The sequence below is a fragment of the Pogoniulus pusillus genome, chromosome 1 (assembly GCF_015220805.1).
Source record: "Pogoniulus pusillus isolate bPogPus1 chromosome 1, bPogPus1.pri, whole genome shotgun sequence".
Lineage (NCBI taxonomy): Eukaryota > Metazoa > Chordata > Aves > Piciformes > Lybiidae > Pogoniulus > Pogoniulus pusillus.
The window spans coordinates 38146383-38165865 of NC_087264.1; the positions used below are offsets into that span (position 1 = coordinate 38146383).

General features: G+C 41.0%; 1 protein-coding gene across 15 annotated transcripts in view; it reads left to right on the forward strand.

Moving 5' to 3' along the window:
• Positions 1 to 19483, forward strand: part of NPAS3 (neuronal PAS domain protein 3) — a 665104-nt gene that overhangs the window by 621366 nt on the left and 24255 nt on the right. For all 15 annotated transcript variants that reach the window (XM_064148527.1, XM_064148538.1, XM_064148548.1 and 12 more), the window contains 2 exons: positions 7325 to 7518; positions 15177 to 15283. In XM_064148527.1, coding sequence (XP_064004597.1) covers positions 7325 to 7518; positions 15177 to 15283 — 301 coding nt within the window. The remainder of the gene's footprint in view (positions 1 to 7324; positions 7519 to 15176; positions 15284 to 19483) is intronic.

Consider the following 19483-nt stretch of genomic DNA (forward strand, 5'->3'; position numbering starts at 1 on the left):
TAACTGCTGATCTATTGCCCCAAAAACTAAAATGGAAATGCTGTTATGTAACACACTGAAAAATCAGCCATGAGTTGAAGATCTAATCATGTTAATCTAAAAGATCTAAAAATGTTCATAGCAAATACGCTTTTATCAATTATTATTGAGTGACCTCTGGGTTGCTGTTACTTTGCAACACTATTAAGGTTTGATAACTTTTTTTTTTTAATGGCAACTTTAGAAATTGTTTATCATACAACAGTCTTCCTTTACTCCCACAGAGAATCACAGAGTCATTCAGGTTGGAAAAGAACCCTGGGATCATCAAGTGTGACCATTAACCCTACTCTACAAAGTTCACCCCTAACCAATATCCCCACATCTAAATGATCTTTAAACACGTCCAGGGGTGATGACTCAACCACCGACCTGGGTAGTCTGTTCCAAGTTCTGACCACTCTTTCTGTGGAAAAAAAATGTTTCCTAATGTCCAGCCTAAACCTACCCTGTTGCAGTTTGAGGCCATCCCCTCTTGTTCTGTCATTAATTGCCTGTGAGAAGAGACCAGCACCAACCTCTCTCTACAACATCCCTTCAGGTAGTTGTACAGAGTGAAGAGATCTCCCCTTAGCTTCCTCTTGTTCAAACAAACAGCCCCAGTCCCTTCAGTCACTCTTTGTAAGGGAAGAAGTTTATTCTTCAGATTACCCTAATGATATATGTAACATGGGCAATATCAAGTTCTCATTTTGTCTTCAGTCTTTTGGAGAGTTAGAATGCTCTCTCCATTCCCTTCCTTTTAGTTTACTACCTACCAAGAGGCAAACAAGAAAGAAAAGGATAGTGCATCCTGGGGTCAAAGAAGAAGCATGAATGCTCAAAATACTAACTTCTATGCAAAAGAGCAGCAGCTCCCTGTGGTATACTTGAATGAAAGTGACTGTGGCTCTTGTGCTTGCTTCCAGTCTCAACATTCCTCATATGCAATAAATAATATTCTGCTCAGGTCACTTTAGGGATTGAGCAAGAGCTATGAACTGAGCCTGCCAAGCCAGCGTATCTCTCAGGTTATGCTTGTCTTTAAGCATCCAATGAGCTTGAGGTCTCATAAGGATACTATTTTTAAACCCCTCAGGATTAGTCTGAATTCTGCTTCTGACTGTTTTAGGCAGTAACACAGCTTTTGAATCTTATTATTTGGAGAGAGTAATATCAGAGAAAAGATGAGAAAAGTCTAGAGTGTCTCTAAAAAGTAGTATTGACATTTTAACAATAAAATATGTCCTGAGACTAAATATGCTCTTTAAATGTAAATACCGTTTCCATTTTCAGATTGTCTTTTGCAGCTGTATTCAAGGGAGTTTGGAATGTACTTGTAGATGGAAGAGGCTATTGACCTTGAAACTATGTATGTGTTAGGAATAATGTTTACCCTTCTTGAAAGCAGACTCCTATTCTTTGAATGGCTGCTCAAGACCACAGCTCTTAACAGTGGTTCAGGTAGCATTTGGTGCAAAACTGAGTTAAGATTGACGATGTTTTACTTGCAGAGCTGTTCCTCAGGAGTCACAGATTAGTGACTCTTTTTGTTAATCCATCGTGGTTCAGAATGACTGACAGCTACACAGCAGTTTATTTTGTTCTACTGTGGACTTGATGTAATAGGACAAGGATTGTATGTGGAAGCATTTTCTTTTATGAGATGGGCTAAGCAAACTAACTAAACAAGCACTAAAGCAAGGCTAAAACTCAGACAGCATGTTTCTGAATGTAGTAAGAGTTGAGAACCATTACTCTGAGTAGATGTTATTCTGTTACGCTGTCCAAGAGAACAGGTAGGTGATACATATGAAGTTGGAGATGGGTAGTATCAACAAGGGAAGAGGTGACGTGGTTATTTTATAGATGAAAAGAGGTAGTAAATCTAACATTGGTACAACAGGAGCATGCATTTGCAAGCTTCACCTTTCACAACTTCATTACTTGAGCAGTGTTTGATCAGGTTTCCAGATGTGGAGGAATCCCCAGGAGTGGCTGCTGAGCATGTGCAAGCTGCTTTACACAGCTCATGCTGCAAGTCCAGTGTGCCCTCTGTGTGTTAGGCAGACATATGATGGAGCATTGATTTGTGTATGTACAGCAAGTTGAATGCATGTGGGACACATCAAACTTGCTGCACATGTGGGCTGACTTCCATACTGCAGTACTTCTGAATGCAGTAAAGTTTAGAATGGAATATGCAAGCCTTACTGGAACTGCAAACAGGACTGGCAACTGGGTGTCAAGAGAGAAGAGACAGACTCTTCTCAGTTGTGCCCTGTGACAGGACAAGGGGGAATGGATATAAACTGCAACAGAGGAAGTTCCACCTCAACATGAGGAGAAACTTCTTTACTATAAGGGCCACAGAGCACTGGAATGAGCTGCCCAGAGAGGTTGTGGTCTCTCCCTCTCAAGATTTTCAAGACCCATCTGGATGCATTCCTGTGTGACCTGCACTAGATTGTGGTCCTGCTCTGGCAGGGGGGTTGTACTCAGTGGTCTCCAGAAGTCACTTCCAACCCCTGATATCCTGTGTACTGCCTTAAACTGCCTACTGGAATTCTCAAATCCCACTTGCTGATGAGTGTTAAGTATAGGCAAGTGATATGTTTTCCTAAAGCTTTCCTGGAGCTTAGGAGATCAGGATTTCATGTCAATAGGTACGGGGATTTGGAACGCCAGGAATAAATGGCTTCTGTCGTCAAGAAAACGTAACCAGATAGAAATGTTGTGGTGATTATAATAGGGTACAGGGAGGAAAGAAGAGAAATGTAGTAGATAAAGAAACCTAGACTGAAGTTTAGATTGATAGGCATGGATAGATCTTGATGTCATGAGAACCTTTAAGATATCTCTGTGTGGACTCCAGATGTGACAATGGACTTTGTTTCCTGTGAAAAATCCAGGGGAATGCCTGTTTCCAAACATTTAGTCTTAGCTTAGAAATCACCCAAAACTGCATGGCAACATTTGAATTTGTCAGGTGTTAACTCTAGTTTTGCTAGTGTCACAGGCAGGTTTACAGATAAATATTTTTGTATCGGAGTGAATATGGCTACAGTTTGTAAGAAACTTCTCCTAATTTTAGGAGAATTGTGTTTTAAATATTTAAGTGTTGAAAGAACATATTTGAGAGACCAAAACATGTATATGTGAGTCACAGTTGTTTCTTTTAAAGGTGAATAACTCTATGTGTGATCTGTTTGTAAGACAGCCCAATATCTAGGCACACAAACTAAATTAAGATGTTTTCAAACATGATGGTCTGATCAAAATTTGTGTTTTAAGTAATAATTTTAAGGCTTCAAACTGAATATCTCATTAAGAGATATCCAGTGCTGCAGTTTCAGTCCCATAATAAATTGGCATAGTGATTTCACAGAGAACAAAAGAAATCACTTAAATATCTCTTTCTAATGGAAGTTTAAATTTTGAAGAACACAAAGAGATCTGAAAGGTGAAATTCACAGATTTTTGCATGCTTGAAGGTTCTTATGGCCTCTGGTAATGCGTGTCCTTACTCCCACATCACATGTATGTGAAAAAATGGACACAGTAGTTAAAGATGGGTTATGACAAAGAAATTATTTCCAGCTCCAGAGGTGAGGTTTAGCTTTAAAGGATGAGGAGAATTCAGATGTGTTTTTCAATCACTGGGCTTTCCTTAAGTATTGACAGAAAGAGGGTTTTAGCAAGGTCTCTGTGATGTGCTTGTTTATAATAAGTAGACATTAGTAGAGCACATCTAAGTGCTTATCACTAACAGATGACTAAAGAGAACATATGGCAGGAAAAAGAAATATATATTTGTCCAAGCAATGTGGCTTGTTAGCACTCCCACACTCATAAACTGTGTTTACATTTACTCACAATATTTTGCAAATCCCTTTTCTAATCAGCTAAAATTAAAAGCCAAATAATGATCCCCCCTCCTCTCCCCCAGTATTGGAGTGTCAGGCAAATTTTAGTTTTGTTGTTTTTTTCAACAAAGCAATTAAAGAGTACAGAAGATCTTTATAGTATTTGGCTTGCTTCAGCATGGTATCTTCACAGCAGCATAAATATTGTCTTCAATTCACAGTGTTAAGAGCTTTATTGTGACAGGATGCTTTTTGATTCACCACCTATGTATCCAAGTATAATTGCTGTACAGCTAGGTTACTCTGCAAGCAATAAGACAGGTCAGAATGATCTCTGTCAAATCCTGGTCTAGATCAGATCACAAGGTTTATTTTGACCGTAAAATTTCTCTCTGCTTCTGTAGGTTGAAATCATCATGCAAGTTACAGCACCAGTCAATAGACAAGTTCTAGGCAAAAGTGTCTCTGAACTGTTAACACAGTCCGGTTCCCATTAGAGTACAAAAGGAGTCCTGCTACGGATTTCATTTAGGAGGTAGATGGAGAAATGCTGGGGAAATCAAGAGTCAAGAGTATAGCATTCATCCACCTTTGTACGATAACCACAACACAGTGTCACTGCCTTCTCTTGCTGCGACATCTAAATGTGCCAGCCTATTCGTACAGGATCATTAGAAAGAAGACAGTTGATAGTTTAAAGATAGTTTTGGACCATTGCATGCATTTCAGAGGAAAGTGTCTGTGGGGAAAATGAAGAGCTGCATTTACTCTTGATTTTCAGAACATTCCTAACGAATTTGTGTTAAATATTTCCATCTGAATCCAAGTATTGTCCTTCATAAACCAGTTTATTCTTGCAATTCAGCTTCATTAAAGTCATAATATTGCTTTAGGATATGTTTGACTAGTGCTGTGGGATTGAATTATAAAGAGATTAATTTTAGCTACCAGAGATAATTGACCCTATAATTCCTCTCACCCCTAATCCCAGTTCAAATGAAGCAGCGTTGAAAGAGGCAGTACTCACAGTGTAGACAAGGTCATGACAGCAGGAATTGTTTTTTTGCTACCAATTAGATTTCCCACTTGGTGCATTTGACTAATATTGTCATCGAAAGGGATTTCAGGCATGGAAACAGTTTCTTTAGAGGCACATGGGCAATGGAACTGATGGGCAGTTTGTTGTACATTTCCCAGTGTACAGAATCTGAACTGCAACTGAGTGCTGACCCTTACCATTGTAATTCACGTGGGGATTCAGAATATGTTTTGATCCATGGTAAAGTTGGAAACAAGGTAAACAATTTGAATCTGGAAGAAAACTTACCTGAAATGTTTATGCTGTGGTGCCTCTAACAGGTTTGGAACTCTCTCTTGGGGTAACGTCACATCTGAGGTGTATTTCAGCTGAGGAATCAGGAAAAAAAAAGTGAGGTTTGGACTGAAGAGAGAGTTGTTCAGGAACAAATTGTGTTGCTATTTAGCCACAAATGACGTGGAGGTTTCAAAGAAATACAAGAGATAAATGGATTTTAAGTATGATATATCTTAAAAATTCCCTCGAGTGGTAGTACCAACTTCAAAACTATTAGCATAAGGGCTCTCCTGGAAAAACAGCAGAACAATACTTTTGCATAGCACGTTCAGCCTAAGATTATTTGTCACATTATTACTAGTTATCCATCAGCATTTTCCCCAGCATTTACAGATTGGAGTTTTTGAAGTCAGCTGAAACTGCATGATAAAAAGAGACAGATAATGATAAAAAGCAGATGTATAGGCAAGTCTAGCTGGAAGGAGCGAAATATACTATTACTGCCCCTCCTGTGAAGTTAATCCTATTTCTTTTAGCTATTTCTTCATTAGTTAATGAGGTCTTGAGAGGAGGGGAAAAAAATTACAGTGTTTGAAATGGTTGTTTTGCATCCTTGCCTTTAGGAACTTTTTCAAATATTCATAGAATAGTTTGCCACTGGAAGGTGCATTAAGTGTAACCTCAGACAATAATTACTTCAAGTGTGGGTGGTCAGAAGACCTGCGACTGAAAGGGACAAACACAGCAGCTAATCACTTTCTTGGGTTCACCACGCTCGTTGGAGTCAAAATGTAAAATAGGAAAGAGACATTTTAATTATTAGATTAAAAAAAAAAAAACACAAAAAACAAATTTCAAGGCTTAGATCACAGATCTGCTAGCGTGAATTAGATTTGAATTTGGATGCACTTTGTACTTTCCAGGCTTATTAAAGATTTTCTTCCTCTCGCTTTCTATTAACGATCTCAGATCAGAAGCAGAGTTTGGCTGCTGTCTTTGTGAGAGGAGTATCAGTGGACACTTCTCATCTCTGTCGCCTCCTCTAGCAGACGTGATACCAACCAACATCTCTGTTAACTTCTGAGTAGTGAGTCTGACAGCACAGTGAAAGGGATCCCCATCTCTTCATAGAGGTGTAACACACTCTGAGGATGAAAATGTGGAAGAATTTCCAACTGCCAGTTCTTATGTCTGTCTTATTCATGAGGAACTGCAATTTCCATTTGCTCTTTGATACCTGGTATCAGTGCTGTGTTTGTATTATTTTACAGAAAAAAAGCAACCCCTTTATTTAGCCATTCCTCAACTGGAGTGTTGTATTCCTCTTTTCCCTGAGTTTCACCTTACTCCATCTAAGGCAGCATTCTCAGAATGTCCCTTTCCAGGGGTGCAGTTGCATCTCTCAGGCATCTTCTGGTATGATCTTGTGAACAGAGGAATAAACCTTACTCCTCTAGAGATGTCTGTGTGTGCTTAGTACCCTAGACAAAGGCACTGTGCATTTACTACCTCTTAAAATGCTTGCTGTGGATGTAAAAAGACCATCCTGCAGCTGAGCTCATTGATCACTTCTAGGCTGTTGTTTTTCAAATTGCCAACCACAAAGAAGTAATTCAAGGCTGCGAGCGGTGTCTGCATGCTGTAGGTGACTAGCAATTCAATTAAATGCATTCTGGAAAAGTTTCACAACTGCAGATCTTTTTGTCCTGTATTCAATCTCCAAAAGTTGTAAAAATTAGTTTTTTATTAATCTCTACCTTCGTCATTTTGGTTTTATCTTCCTTTCTCCTTTCTTTTGTTGAATTTCCAGCTTGCTTTTTCCTCCTTCTTACTGTAACAACCACCACAACAAAAATCAATACCACAGGGGTTCTGAGGTTTTCATTTGATGAATGTGAAGCATTTGCCTGTTATGTTCTTGTCTTCTTTTTTGCCACGAGGACATATAGGACATGGTGACAGCCAATATTAATAAGCTTAACACTAATACTGGCAGTTACTTAGTACAATTTTTGGCTGTGTTAAGTGGTCCATGGGGAATAGTAATGCCATCCTTTAAAATAAACTGATGTCACAGTTGCATCTAGAATTCACTGGGATTTATTTTATTGCTTTTATTTTCCAGGTGATTCATATAACAGGCCGGTTACGACTGAGAGTGTCACTGTCCCACGGACGGACGGTGCCCAGCCAAATCATGGGACTTGTTGTCGTTGCTCATGCTTTGCCACCTCCTACAATTAACGAAGTCAGGATTGACTGCCACATGTTTGTCACTCGCGTGAACATGGACCTCAACATCATTTACTGTGAAAACAGGTACAGCCTTAACTCCTTTTCTTCTTTCTTTTAGCTGTGTGTATGCTTTGTTCCATGAGCTTGGCAAAAAAGTTGTGAGATTTGTGGCTCCTGAAATGTCCTCCTGGTGTTGTATGAGAGCACTGGACTTGCTTTCATCATCATCACCTTCGTTTTCATTACATTGTTAGAGGAGAAAGACAGATTAAAAGCTATAATTTGCAGGGCATCTCACTGAACAGGGGAGCATAGACCAAGAAAGATTCCTCTAAGTTTTCTATTTTCACAATCTCATCAGTCCTCTCAGAGGCAAGATTTGGGAGTAGACAGACGTCGATCTGACCTGTATGGCTGTCCTTATGCTCTCCCATCCTCCCTCTACAAGTCTTTCTGTCTGAAGTTTTAAAGTTTCCCATTTTTGAACTAATTTGCAGATTACAGCACATTGTGCTCAGTGTTTAATGGAACAGAAGCACAGATGGCCTAGATAGTAGACTAGAGAGGTGGGATCTGTTGCAGTAAGAGGTGGGAAAACTGTAGAATAAAATTGGTTAAGGGCATACTGGGAAAGACAGCAGTGAAGTGGGAACAGGTGATGAGGAGTCGGTTGAGGGGGGGCTACGTTCAGTGTGATAGCGACAAGTGATCTCGCAAGGTGGAAGACAGAATTGAAATTCAGCTGTCTGCTCCCTGGGGGCTGGTAGCATTGGGACTTCCTGTGGGAGTCTGTTAAAGCAGGGCCTGGCAGCCAGGGACACTGGGCAGCACCGTCCCAGAGTCAGGCTGGGAAGTGGACTGAGCCTGGTTTGGCAGGGTAGGGCAGGGCTGTGAGGAGCTGGAGACCAGTCCTGCTATGGCATGGAAGGGGCAGAAGCTGGCACCCAGAGGCTGACACAAGGCCCTGGGCTGTAGGTAGGGTCAGGGGAATCCCAAGGGCCTGAAATGCAATTCTGGGTTTGAGGCAGGGTGAAAGAAGCCCCAGGGGGGTTGAAATGGTGTCCTGGGCTGTGGGTAGGGTACAGGAACGCCCAGGGCAGGGGCTTGGGAGGGAGGCTGGTCAAGACCATTAAAGTTTATTGGTGCCCTCAGGGCTCTGAAAAATAAAACCTAGGAAGGAGGTATTTGGGGAAGAGTGAAGGTATCTGAGAAGAAAAATAAAAGTAAGAAAGAAGTTTGGTCTATTAATGTAAGACTGAGGCATGGGGGGAGGGCTGGAAAGGAAAAAAGAAGGTAATGCAGCCAAAAATTTAATCAAGGGGACCCATCATAAAAAAGTGGAAGAAACAAAATGGCAAACACAAGCTGTCCATGTGATAGCAGCTGTGGCACGTTATAAATTAAGAGTGGAAGCTCTCTGTTATGAGCAATCATAATCAGTCATAACAGAATACCTATGATCAGCATAACACATCAATATAAACTTTTCTAAAAGGGGATAAACTCAAATGCTTTGCTGAATCAGGGCCTTAAATGGTTTAAAATAATCTTGAATTTCAGTTCTGAGGTTATCTTCACTGTCACGTTGCTGAACTGCCACAGCAGTATTAATAATGCTGTTACTTGGCTATGAGAAAGAACACTTCATCTGAACTTCAAAAGCATTATCTAAAAGATTATGTATTATTCTCATTTTTTAAGCTTGGAAAAACTGCCCCATAGAAGATGCCTTGCACAAGGTCACAGAGAAAGCTGGTAACGGTATTAAAGTTTGGGCTGAGTTTTTGCCTCAGGTTCTCCCCGAGGAGCATCTAGGTTCTGTATAATCTGGTGCTGCTGAAAGGACTCTGCAGATTAGCAGTAGGATCTAGAAGCAGGTTTTTTACTTAATCTTTAACTGTGACCTATCTAGGTAGTAATGGAAAGCTGCTACCACTGGAGAGCTCTTCAGAGGCCTCTGTGAAATGAGTTGCTGGTATCCATCAAGTTCCTAATGAACAGATTTCCTTTTAACAAAATCACCTGCACTAACTGTTACCTTCATTGGCAACCTCAATAAGAGAGTCACAAATCAAATGTGCCTCCAAAATGAACTGTTCTGCCAGGTCAAATATGGTATGAATTTGTGTTCCAGCTCAGAAAGATTTATTATTTCTGTGCTGTCGGTTTGGCATTTTTATGAACCCTAAATTGTGTATTTTTTTAATCAAACACTTTTCTCAACCATTCCCTTTACATTCTCATGTCGTGATGAAACTCAAATTTCTGAGAACGGCATTGCTGAAAAATGTAAAGTGAATCGGACGCAGAGCATTAATTGGTAATCACACAGAAAGAGCTGATGACATGTGGTAAACTGTTAAGCCAGCTCACGCATGAAAGTGTTGAGTTTACCAATGGGTTGGTTTTTTTTCCTTCTTGAAGGTAAAGGCAACATTCTAAAGCACCTTTTCCTTGTCTGAGATAGATTTTATCCCGTATGGTAGGGTAGAACGCATATGATGGAAATTGAATTTATGTTGCAATAGTTCCGTTTTAAGCCCCTGTGTCAGTGTTAAAAATAGTTTATGAAGGGAATTTAAAATTGTAGAAGCACTTCTGCCAGGACTGGGAGGTGAATGTTAGCTCACTGAGGTAGCAGAACTTCCACTGATGGAAAATGGGATAAGATTGACAAGACTGGGATTTCATAGCCAGGAACAAAGCAGAGTACGACCATAAAAGCTGGGGCAATAGAAAGAACAGAAGAAGGGAAGGAATTAACTGAACAGCTGATTGAAGCTGTCATATGAATTATTTGGACATTTGCCAAGGCCATTCTTCGAGCCAGGGAAGTTGGAATCTCTCTTCTGGGATTATAGAAAAGAAGATAAGTATCTCATCCTGGATATATGGGCTTGACTCCTGGCACTCGCGGGCAGGCGGGAAATTCTTTGTGGTGCCACAGCAAAGCAAGCACAACACTGATGAAAGCAGAGAAAAAGAGATCCGTGCTGAGGAATCTGTAAGCACTATTTATGGAGCAATGGGGAGTTCCTGGCAGCTGCAGGGAGCATGGAGCAGAAGCCATGCTACTTAACTGAAATGAATGTTCACAGTGGACCGTTGGATCAGCAGGGGTGAGATCAATAGTACTCCTAGTTTTCCACGTGGTTGCCTGCTTGCAGCGGCAGGGAGCAGGAGTGACATTACTCAAGATTTTGGGGACATCTTGTTACTTTCCTCTGAATGCAGAGATCTGTGTCAGATTCCTGGACTCAGTGCACAAACTACCTATCCATTAGCTTCTTTTTGAGACAAGATCCATTAGCCTCTACACTGGCTATTGCTAGCAATTAAAATTTTGTTTTGAGAGTGCTACATAGGATGTAGAAGTTTGCTCCTAAACTGTGTTATCTTAATCTCTTTTCTGAATGTGGGATTCATGTCATCTAAACTTGGCAAGCTACTTTAAAATAGTCTAGAATATTTTGATTAGTCAGTGGAGTGAGGAGAGCACCTGCAGAGGACAAATCATCTTAGATGGTAGTAAATAACTAAAAGCAAAATAAAGAGACTGCTGCTAGAGTACAGCATCAGTCTGTGTTACTTTCAGTGTCGGCTGCTAGTGATTGGACACCATCTGGGGAGAGCCTACAGCCCAGTGTAATGTGAGCTGCTGTAGCCGTATCTACTAATACACACCTAACAGGAAATAACTCAGTGGGTATGGTGTTTTACAAATGGGAGAGGTTTGACCTGTTGTCCATGGCAGTGACTGCCAATAGTTCCTTCAGATCTGCAGAAGCAGTCATTTGTAGGGAGTCTCAAGCCCACAAATGTGTGCACAATTTGGTCCGACTTCAGCACAGCACTGCACCATATACCTCACTTTAAATTTCAGTCATGTTAACAGTCCTGTCAGTCAGTGGAACCACTGATCTGTTCAGACATAAGCCTCTGCTTATGTTTTACAGGATCAGGTCTGTGCATTCAGCAGAACCAAGTTCCTACCATGAGCAGTTCCCAGCTGAGTACCCAACCTAATGCTTTCTTTTGTCAAAGGGTTTGGGAGCCACAAGATCTATTTCCTAACTAGTGTTGTAAGATATACTATAATATTTCTTTTGTTTCTCTATATGAAATACTTGTTTCCATCTTAAGTATAAGCATGAGCGTCCTAACTGATGTAGTGTCTTTTGATTCTGGTTTTGGTGTCATTGCTTTGCTTGCCACTTCTATCTAGATATTATTTCTGTTTCTTCCTCCACTTTTGTCATTGAAAAAAATTTAAATTCTTTGTATGTCTATTTGAAACAGCTTTTTCTTAATATTATAGAACCACTGAGTCATAGAATAATTTAGGTTGGGAAAGGCTGTCCCTGGAGGTGTTCAAGAAAGACTGGATGAGGCACTTGGTGCCATGGTCTAGTTGATTGGATAGGGCTGGGTGATAGGTTGGACTGGATGATCTTGGAGGTCTCTTCCAACTTGGTTGTTTCTGTGATTCTATGATTCTAAGTCCAAATGCAAACCTAGCACTGCTAAGTCCATCGTTAAACCATGTCCCCAAGTGCCACGTCTATATGTATTTGAAATAGCTCCAGGGGTGGTGACTCCACCACTGCCCAGGGCTGCTTGTTCTGATGCTTGATAAGCCTATTGGTGAAGAATTTTTTTCCCTAATATCCAATTTAAACCTCTCCTGTTGCAACTTGAGGCCTTTTCCTCTTGTTCTGTCACTTCTTACTTGAGAGAGAACAACACCACCCACCTCACTACAGCCTCCATTAAAATAGAGAGTGATAAGGTCTCCGCCAAGCCTCCTCCAGCCTAAAGAGCCCCAGTTCCCAGCCTTGTTCTCTAGACTCTTTACTGACTTTGTTGACATTCTTTGAACACACTCCAGGACCCTGTAGTGAAGGGCCCAAAGCTGAGCACTGTGATTTTGTGCCGTCTCCTGTGCAGAAATACAATCGTTGCAATGATCCTACTGACCACTGTATTTCTCACATAAGACAAGATGCTGTTGACCTTGTTGCCTACTTTGGTACCCTGCTGGCTCATAGTTGCCTGTCGATCAATACCCCCAGGTTCTTTCCTGCCAGAAAGCTTTCCAACCACTCTTCCCCAAGCCTGTAGGGTTCATGAGGTTGTCCTGACTCAAGTACAGGACCCAGCACTTGGCCCTGCTGAATCTCATACAACTGACCTGCATTCGTCAATCTAGCCTGTCCAAGTCCCACTACAGAGTCTCCCTACCCGCAAGGAGATCAACGCTACTGCCCAGCCTGGTTTCATCTGCAAAGTTACTGAGGGATTGATAAAGTTATTAAAGAGAACTGGACCAAACTGAATTCCTGGGGAATACTGCTGCTTGTGATCGACTTCCAACTGGATTTAACTCCATTCACTACTGCTCTTTGGGCCTAGCCATCCAGCCATTTTTTTAGCCACTGAAGAGTACACTTGTCCAAGCCATGAACAGTTAGTTTCTCCAGGACAGTGCTGTAGGAAATGGTGTCAAAAGCTCCATTTAAGTCTTAGACAATATCCACAGCCTTTCCCTCATCCATTAAGCAGGTCACCTTGTCATAGGAGATCAGGTTACTCAAGCAAGACCTGCCTTTCCTAAATCTGTGCTGAATGGGCCTGTTCCAGTGAGATTTTTGGGGACCAGGGAATGCTCTCACACATGGCTACCCCCTCTCCAGGTACAGTTTCAATACCTGATTATAGCTTGAACACTAAAACCATAATGAGAAAGGTATACTGGAAACCACAATACTTCTAGCCTTCCCTCTATGGCTTTAGCATGTGAGCCATATGGGAGAAACTGCAATGCTGAGTAAGGTATGACAAATAATCCTGAGTAGCTCTATTGACCAAAGGGCAGGCTGTACTCACCCTGTCCCACCGGCCAGCAGAGCTCCTGAGATGCATAGATAGCAGAGCTGGTCAGCTGCCATCTCCAAAGGTAGGCATCCCCACCATGGACCAGCAGCTGTTATGCTGGTGCGACTGGTGCTGCTCACAGCTCAGCCACCTATGCTCTCAGCTTATGTGTGCTCAGAATTCTGTGATGTGTGGCCAGTACATCCCAGAAGGCTGAACCAAGGAGAACCAAGCTCCTCCCTTAGTTCACAACTTGTTACATAATGACTTTCCCTACTGCTCATGAGCATTGTTGGCTTTGGTGGCCATGCAACTGCCTAGTGAGGGGAGCCTTCATCATCTTCAGCTCTTTCTGCAGCTGGCTGTCTGCTGTGGAGCCTTTCAAGGTCATGACAGCTCCACATACTGTTTAACCAGCACTACATTCCAGCCTTTGATTACAGGGATGGTACTTGCAGGCTCTGTTTCCTTAATTTTATCACTTGAGAGCTGGAAGACCCTGTTCTTCTCAGGTCTTATCTCTGGTAACCTGGCAACTATTAGCCTGTTGCCCTAAGTCCAATCAGCTGCATACCACTTCTTCCCTCTTACAAGGCCTCTTCAATTGTAGGTGCCATGTGATAGCACTCAAGATTATCTCCTCCATAACCTTCTCTGGTGCCAAAGTTAGACTGACAGAGCTGTAGTTCCCCAGATCTTCCTTCTGGCTCTTGTAGATGGACATTATATTTGCTAACCTCCAGACAGCTGGGATCTCTCTGATTAACCAGGACTGCTAATTGGTGAGCCCTTTTACCAGCTCACTCACTACCCTTGGGTGACTGCAGTCCAACCTCATAGACTTATGCTTGGCTAAGTGGTGTAGTAGTCACTGACCATTTCCTCTTGGATTAGGAATGCTTCATTCAACTCCCCACTGCCGTCTTCCAGCTCAGGGGATCTAAGTACCCAGAGCACAACTGGACTTACTGTTAAATTATATCTTACAATTACAAAGTATGCTTAACCCCTATCATTGCAGTGTATTTCAAACCCTAAAAGTCCCTCTGTTTCTAGAGGGCAGACATACTTTTAAATGCTTATGTGAGCAAGATATTTTCCAACTGCTTCATTTTCTACTGCACTGCATTTAAGGATGTTGACATCTTGACACTCCATGACAGAACTTTACACATGCACATAGACACAGGCACATGCACACAAAGGTCTGCAGAAGAGATTTTAAAGGTTCTGTGTGCAATAAACAACAAAGTCCCAGTTGAAAGGGCCCAGAGTGAAAGCTGAGTTCCCAAATGAATTAGACTAAAAAAGATAACACCCTGAGGCATCTGTATGTCTCAGCATTTAAATTATACCCCTTGAAATATCAGTTTGGACTTGGTGCCAAGAAGTGGTTGAAGAGCTTTTTTTCATGAATATACCCAACAGAAGACCAATCTGTTGAAATGAAATGTGTCTCTAATCATTTCCTATAAACATAACATGGGTTTGCTTTATTATGTAACCGCGAATCATCTTCGCCTTTTAATGAGGATTTTGGATTGTTGCTAATGCTTTACAATTTCACGGAATTACATTGTCTTGGTGTTATGTTACAGGGAGAATGTGCCCTAGAATTTAGCTTTCCACTCATTTAAGTGGATAAAATTATTTCAAGTTTTCTTAAAAAATGAAAATAGCACAATAATTTGGGTTTGTTTTTTTCTTTACGTCTGTGTCTTGTTTGTAGAGGTAGTTCATTCAAATTGCTAGTGAACAAAAACCCATTTCAGCAGATTTCACTTCCCGAGTCATTTGACAATTACTGTATCCTTGTCTTTCTTGAATTATAGGCTGTGTTGTTAGTTGTTGTTTTTTTTCATTTGTAGGATTAGTGATTACATGGATCTGACCCCTGTAGATATCGTAGGAAAGAGATGTTACCACTTTATTCATGCTGAAGATGTGGAAGGCATCAGACATAGTCACTTAGACTGTAAGTACTTCCATTTCTATCAAAATAATCTTGTATAATACTTGATTGTTCCTGAGCTATTATTTATATTCCACAACTGGGGTTTTAATCTTCCGCCTCTATGTTTTATCATTGGGTTTCATAGAGGGTGATTCTAATATAACTTCTTGTATGATTTATTTTCAAGTCTTCTTATAGACATATAAGATTGTTCACGTATGTGGAAATAAAAAATTGTATTTGTGGTGCCAGAATTGCCAGCAGCTGTACATTTACACGTGCTGTGCATTATTTTACTCCTTCAAAGAGGCAATGCTTAGGTGAGAAATTCCTTAGCACAGAAAATGAAACCCCTTTGGCTTTTATTTCTGAGTCACAATGTGGAGGTCAAAAGCTGGATCATATATGGGATTTCACCAGGTTTTTCAATACAGCTCTAGCAGTGTTTTCAGCAGCCCTTGTGTTAACATCTACATGGCCCCCATCCTTACAGCATCTCTGTGTCCCTGTTATCTTCACACAGGTAGTATCTGATTAGGATAAGAGAAGTACAAAAATGCTACAAGAGAGAAACCTTAGTAGAGAGCATGTGCTTATGTCTGGGTATGGTATGGGGGAAGGGAAGTTCAGCTTCCCTTGTAATTAAACTCTTTGTATTCCCTTTATTAAAAGCCATAGGGCCTAATTCTTTTCTTGTTGAGATCTGTTGACTTCAGTGATAGTGCCTCTGATTTACTCTGGTGCGGAAAGAGACTTAGGCCCATAATCTCTAATTTATCTGTGCCTGCAGTGAAGCCAGATAACTATGTGGAAGTTTCAGTGACTGACTGCACTTATGATTGACTTGTGTGTTTTTCTTGATGTAAATTGCTATCTGCAAACTGCCTCTTAAATTCAGAGTTCCAGATCTGAATAACTCTCTTCTCCCTGCACCACGTCTTACCAGCATTTCCTAATATGAGGATAACCACACAAATGGAGCAATATTTAATTAGCTTTTACTAAACCCTGTGACTAAATAGAAATCTTCAGTCTAAAATTACCTTGCTCAGTCTGCAAGGGGAAGTAGGAGGATAACTCCAACTGGAAACCAGGAGAGCCAACTTGTATGATAATATACAGCAGCCAACAACAGTATCAAGCTCTGTAATGCTGTCAAATAGAACCTGAAGTTTCTAGAACATAAAGTACATTTGGCATTGGAAGGTCAGGTTAGATGCATTTCTGTGGGAAAAAAAACCACTATCCAAAATTATAAATGAAATCATTTTGCATCATTTGCATCTTGAGCCTTTAATATGCAGGAGAATAAGTCAGCTGCTCAGAGTTGAAGGAAGACATTCAGAAACTTACTTGATGCTCTTGAAACTGGAAGTCAAAAATGACAAGTTGCACTTCCACTGCACTATCTGACCAAGGAAATAAAAGATATTTATGACTCAGACTTAACATACCACCTGGCAGAGATGAACATCCCATTTCAAAAAGACCTTAATCTTCTGAATGACCACTTCTCTCTGAAATAGAATATGCTTTATGAAACATTCATCTCTGGCAAACTTAGAGACCTGGGCAGACAGTATGAGTGTGGCCCAGTGTATAAGCACTGGACTAGGACTCAGGGGACCCTGGAGACAGGAATGACTTCTGGAATTTCACATGACTGTGTTCCTGCTCTCACTTCATGTCCAGTTTAGCTGACTGGATTGCAAGCTTTATAAACACATGGACTTTCTCCCATCAGGAGCATCCAGCACAGTGGGGTTCCAAACTTGTCTGTGTGGCTGTAGCATAATTATTTCTTGCTAGGTTCATTTTTTCTTTCAGTAGATGAGGTTAATTACATTTTTGTGTATAGTTGTTCTCTTGGCTTGTAGGAATAAGGTGTCCATAGAATCATTCAAATAGGGAGGGGCTCTGGACATCACCTAGTCCCACCTCATGCTCAAAAGAGGATCAACACTGATCCAAAGCAGGTTGCTTAGCACTTTGTCTAGTTGATCTTGAAAACCTTCAAGGTCAAACTTTGTACATGTTCTCTGAGTGGCCTGTTCCAATTATCCTTAATAGGGGTTAATTATCCTTATGATGATTAATGTGGGTTTTTTTATTTCTATCCACTTGACATTTCCCTGTTTTGATTCTGCAGCTCATGGCTCCATCTTTGCTATAATCTCTTTGCACATATATTGTTAGGTCCCCCTGAAACCACCTCTTCTTCAGGCTGAGCAAGCCTGCTGCCACAGCCTTTCCTCATAAGAGAGTTCTTGACAGATCTCTGCTAAGCTCACTGAAGATTATCAATGTATTTCTTGTGCTGGCAGCCTAAAATTAGATTCCAATTAGATTCCAAAAAATTAAATCCAATCTAAAGAGTGGTGAATGAAGGGGAATAATGGTTTCCTGTGGTCTGCTGGCTGTACAATAGCGCCCACACTGCTGATTCATACTTACCATACTGTCCACCAGGATTCTCAGATTCTTTTCTATGATGCAACAACCTGGACAATCATTCTCCAGCCTGTACCATTGCAGGGAATTGGTGCATTCCATGTACATACCTTTGAATTTTCCTCTTGATGTTGTTCAAACTCATGCTCTTGATCTTCAAGGTTAAATTAGATGAAAATAGCTCAGGAAGTATTCCTGCCCATTATAAGTCCTGCAGAAGCCGAAGTAGTTCATGTCTTTGCCCAGAGAAATGCTTGACTTTTTCAGCATCTAGGGGGGAAAATCATATTAAAACTAAGAGAAGCAAATCACAACCCACAAAAATTACTTCATAGCAACTTGTCCATCCTAGAAAATCCCAATCAAGCTGAACTAGAAAGAAAAAAAAATTACTGAAAATTAGCACTAAAATTCAGGAACTTCCGACACCAGTTGTAGAAGGCAACACCCAGCAGAACTGCAGTTCCATTAAATAGACAATAGAACACAGCAAATTGAGATTACAAGAATAAGGGGAAGGGAGGGGAAGGCAAGATTATCCAATATTTTGGAGAAGAGCTAGGAGCTCAAGTCCTGTTGAAAAGCAGAAGCAGAACTTTAGAAAGCAGCTAACTGACAAGGTTGTGTTTGATGGAGGACTGCAGAATGCAGCTAAAAATCTTGACTGATTTTTTCAGGGGAAAAGATAATTTTAAAAGATTAGAGCAAGAATCACAAGTTGCAAGGGTAGATCTAAGGATTAAAAAAGCACAAATAAAATGTCTACTCTACCTGTTTACTGATGACATAGCAGTGAAAAATGGAAAAATTTAGACCAGTACATCCAGGTTATTCAAAGACATCGAAGAATGAAAACAAAGAAGAAAATGTTGCACAAAAATACACAAGGAAAAAACAAGAGTGGTGTTGAGGGCTTCAGATCATAGTAGCCCATTCGAAACCTAGAAAAATAGGTCTTAATGCTGTCTCAGATAAAAGATGACAAAAGCAGTTTCAGGAATGTGATCTTCATGAGTATAATGGTGAAAAAGGTCTGCAGGACTACAGCAGTGACAATATTAGGGAACTTCTGCCCTGGTGAGGCCACACCTGGAATATTGTGTCCAGTTCTGGGCCCCTCAGTTCAAGAAGGACCTCAGGGAACTGCTTGGAAGAGTCTGGTGCAGAGCCACAAAGACGATGAAGGGAGTGGAACATCTCCCTTATGAGGAAAGGCTGAGGGAGCTGGGGCTCTTTAGCTTAGAGGAGACTGAGGGGTGACCTCATTCATGTTTATAAATATGTAAAGGCCAAGTGTTGGGAGGATGGAGTCAGAAACCCACAGCTTTTCAGCAATGTCCAATGATAGAACAAAGGGAAATGGCTTCAAGCTGGAACATAGGAGGTTCTGTGTGAACACAAGAGAATTTTTTTTCACTGTGAGTGGCAGAGCACTGGAACAGGCTGCCTGGAGAGATCGTGGAGTCTCTCCTTCTATTAGAGACATTCAAAACCTGCCTGGATGTGTTCCTGTATGCCCTATTCTAGGTGATCCTACTCTGGCAGGGGAGTCGGATTGCGTGATCTTCTGAGGTCCCTTCCAACCCCTAATGTTCTGTGATTCTGTGTAATGAAAGGTCAGTTGTGGAAAAGCTTTCATTGGATTCAGTGGACATGGGGAATATGCCCTAAAAAGAAAAATTTATGTGGACTAAAATTCTGACCCCAGTGAGGTAAGCAGCAAAAATTCCATTAGGTTCAATGGGGCCAAGATTTCTACATAGATTAGTT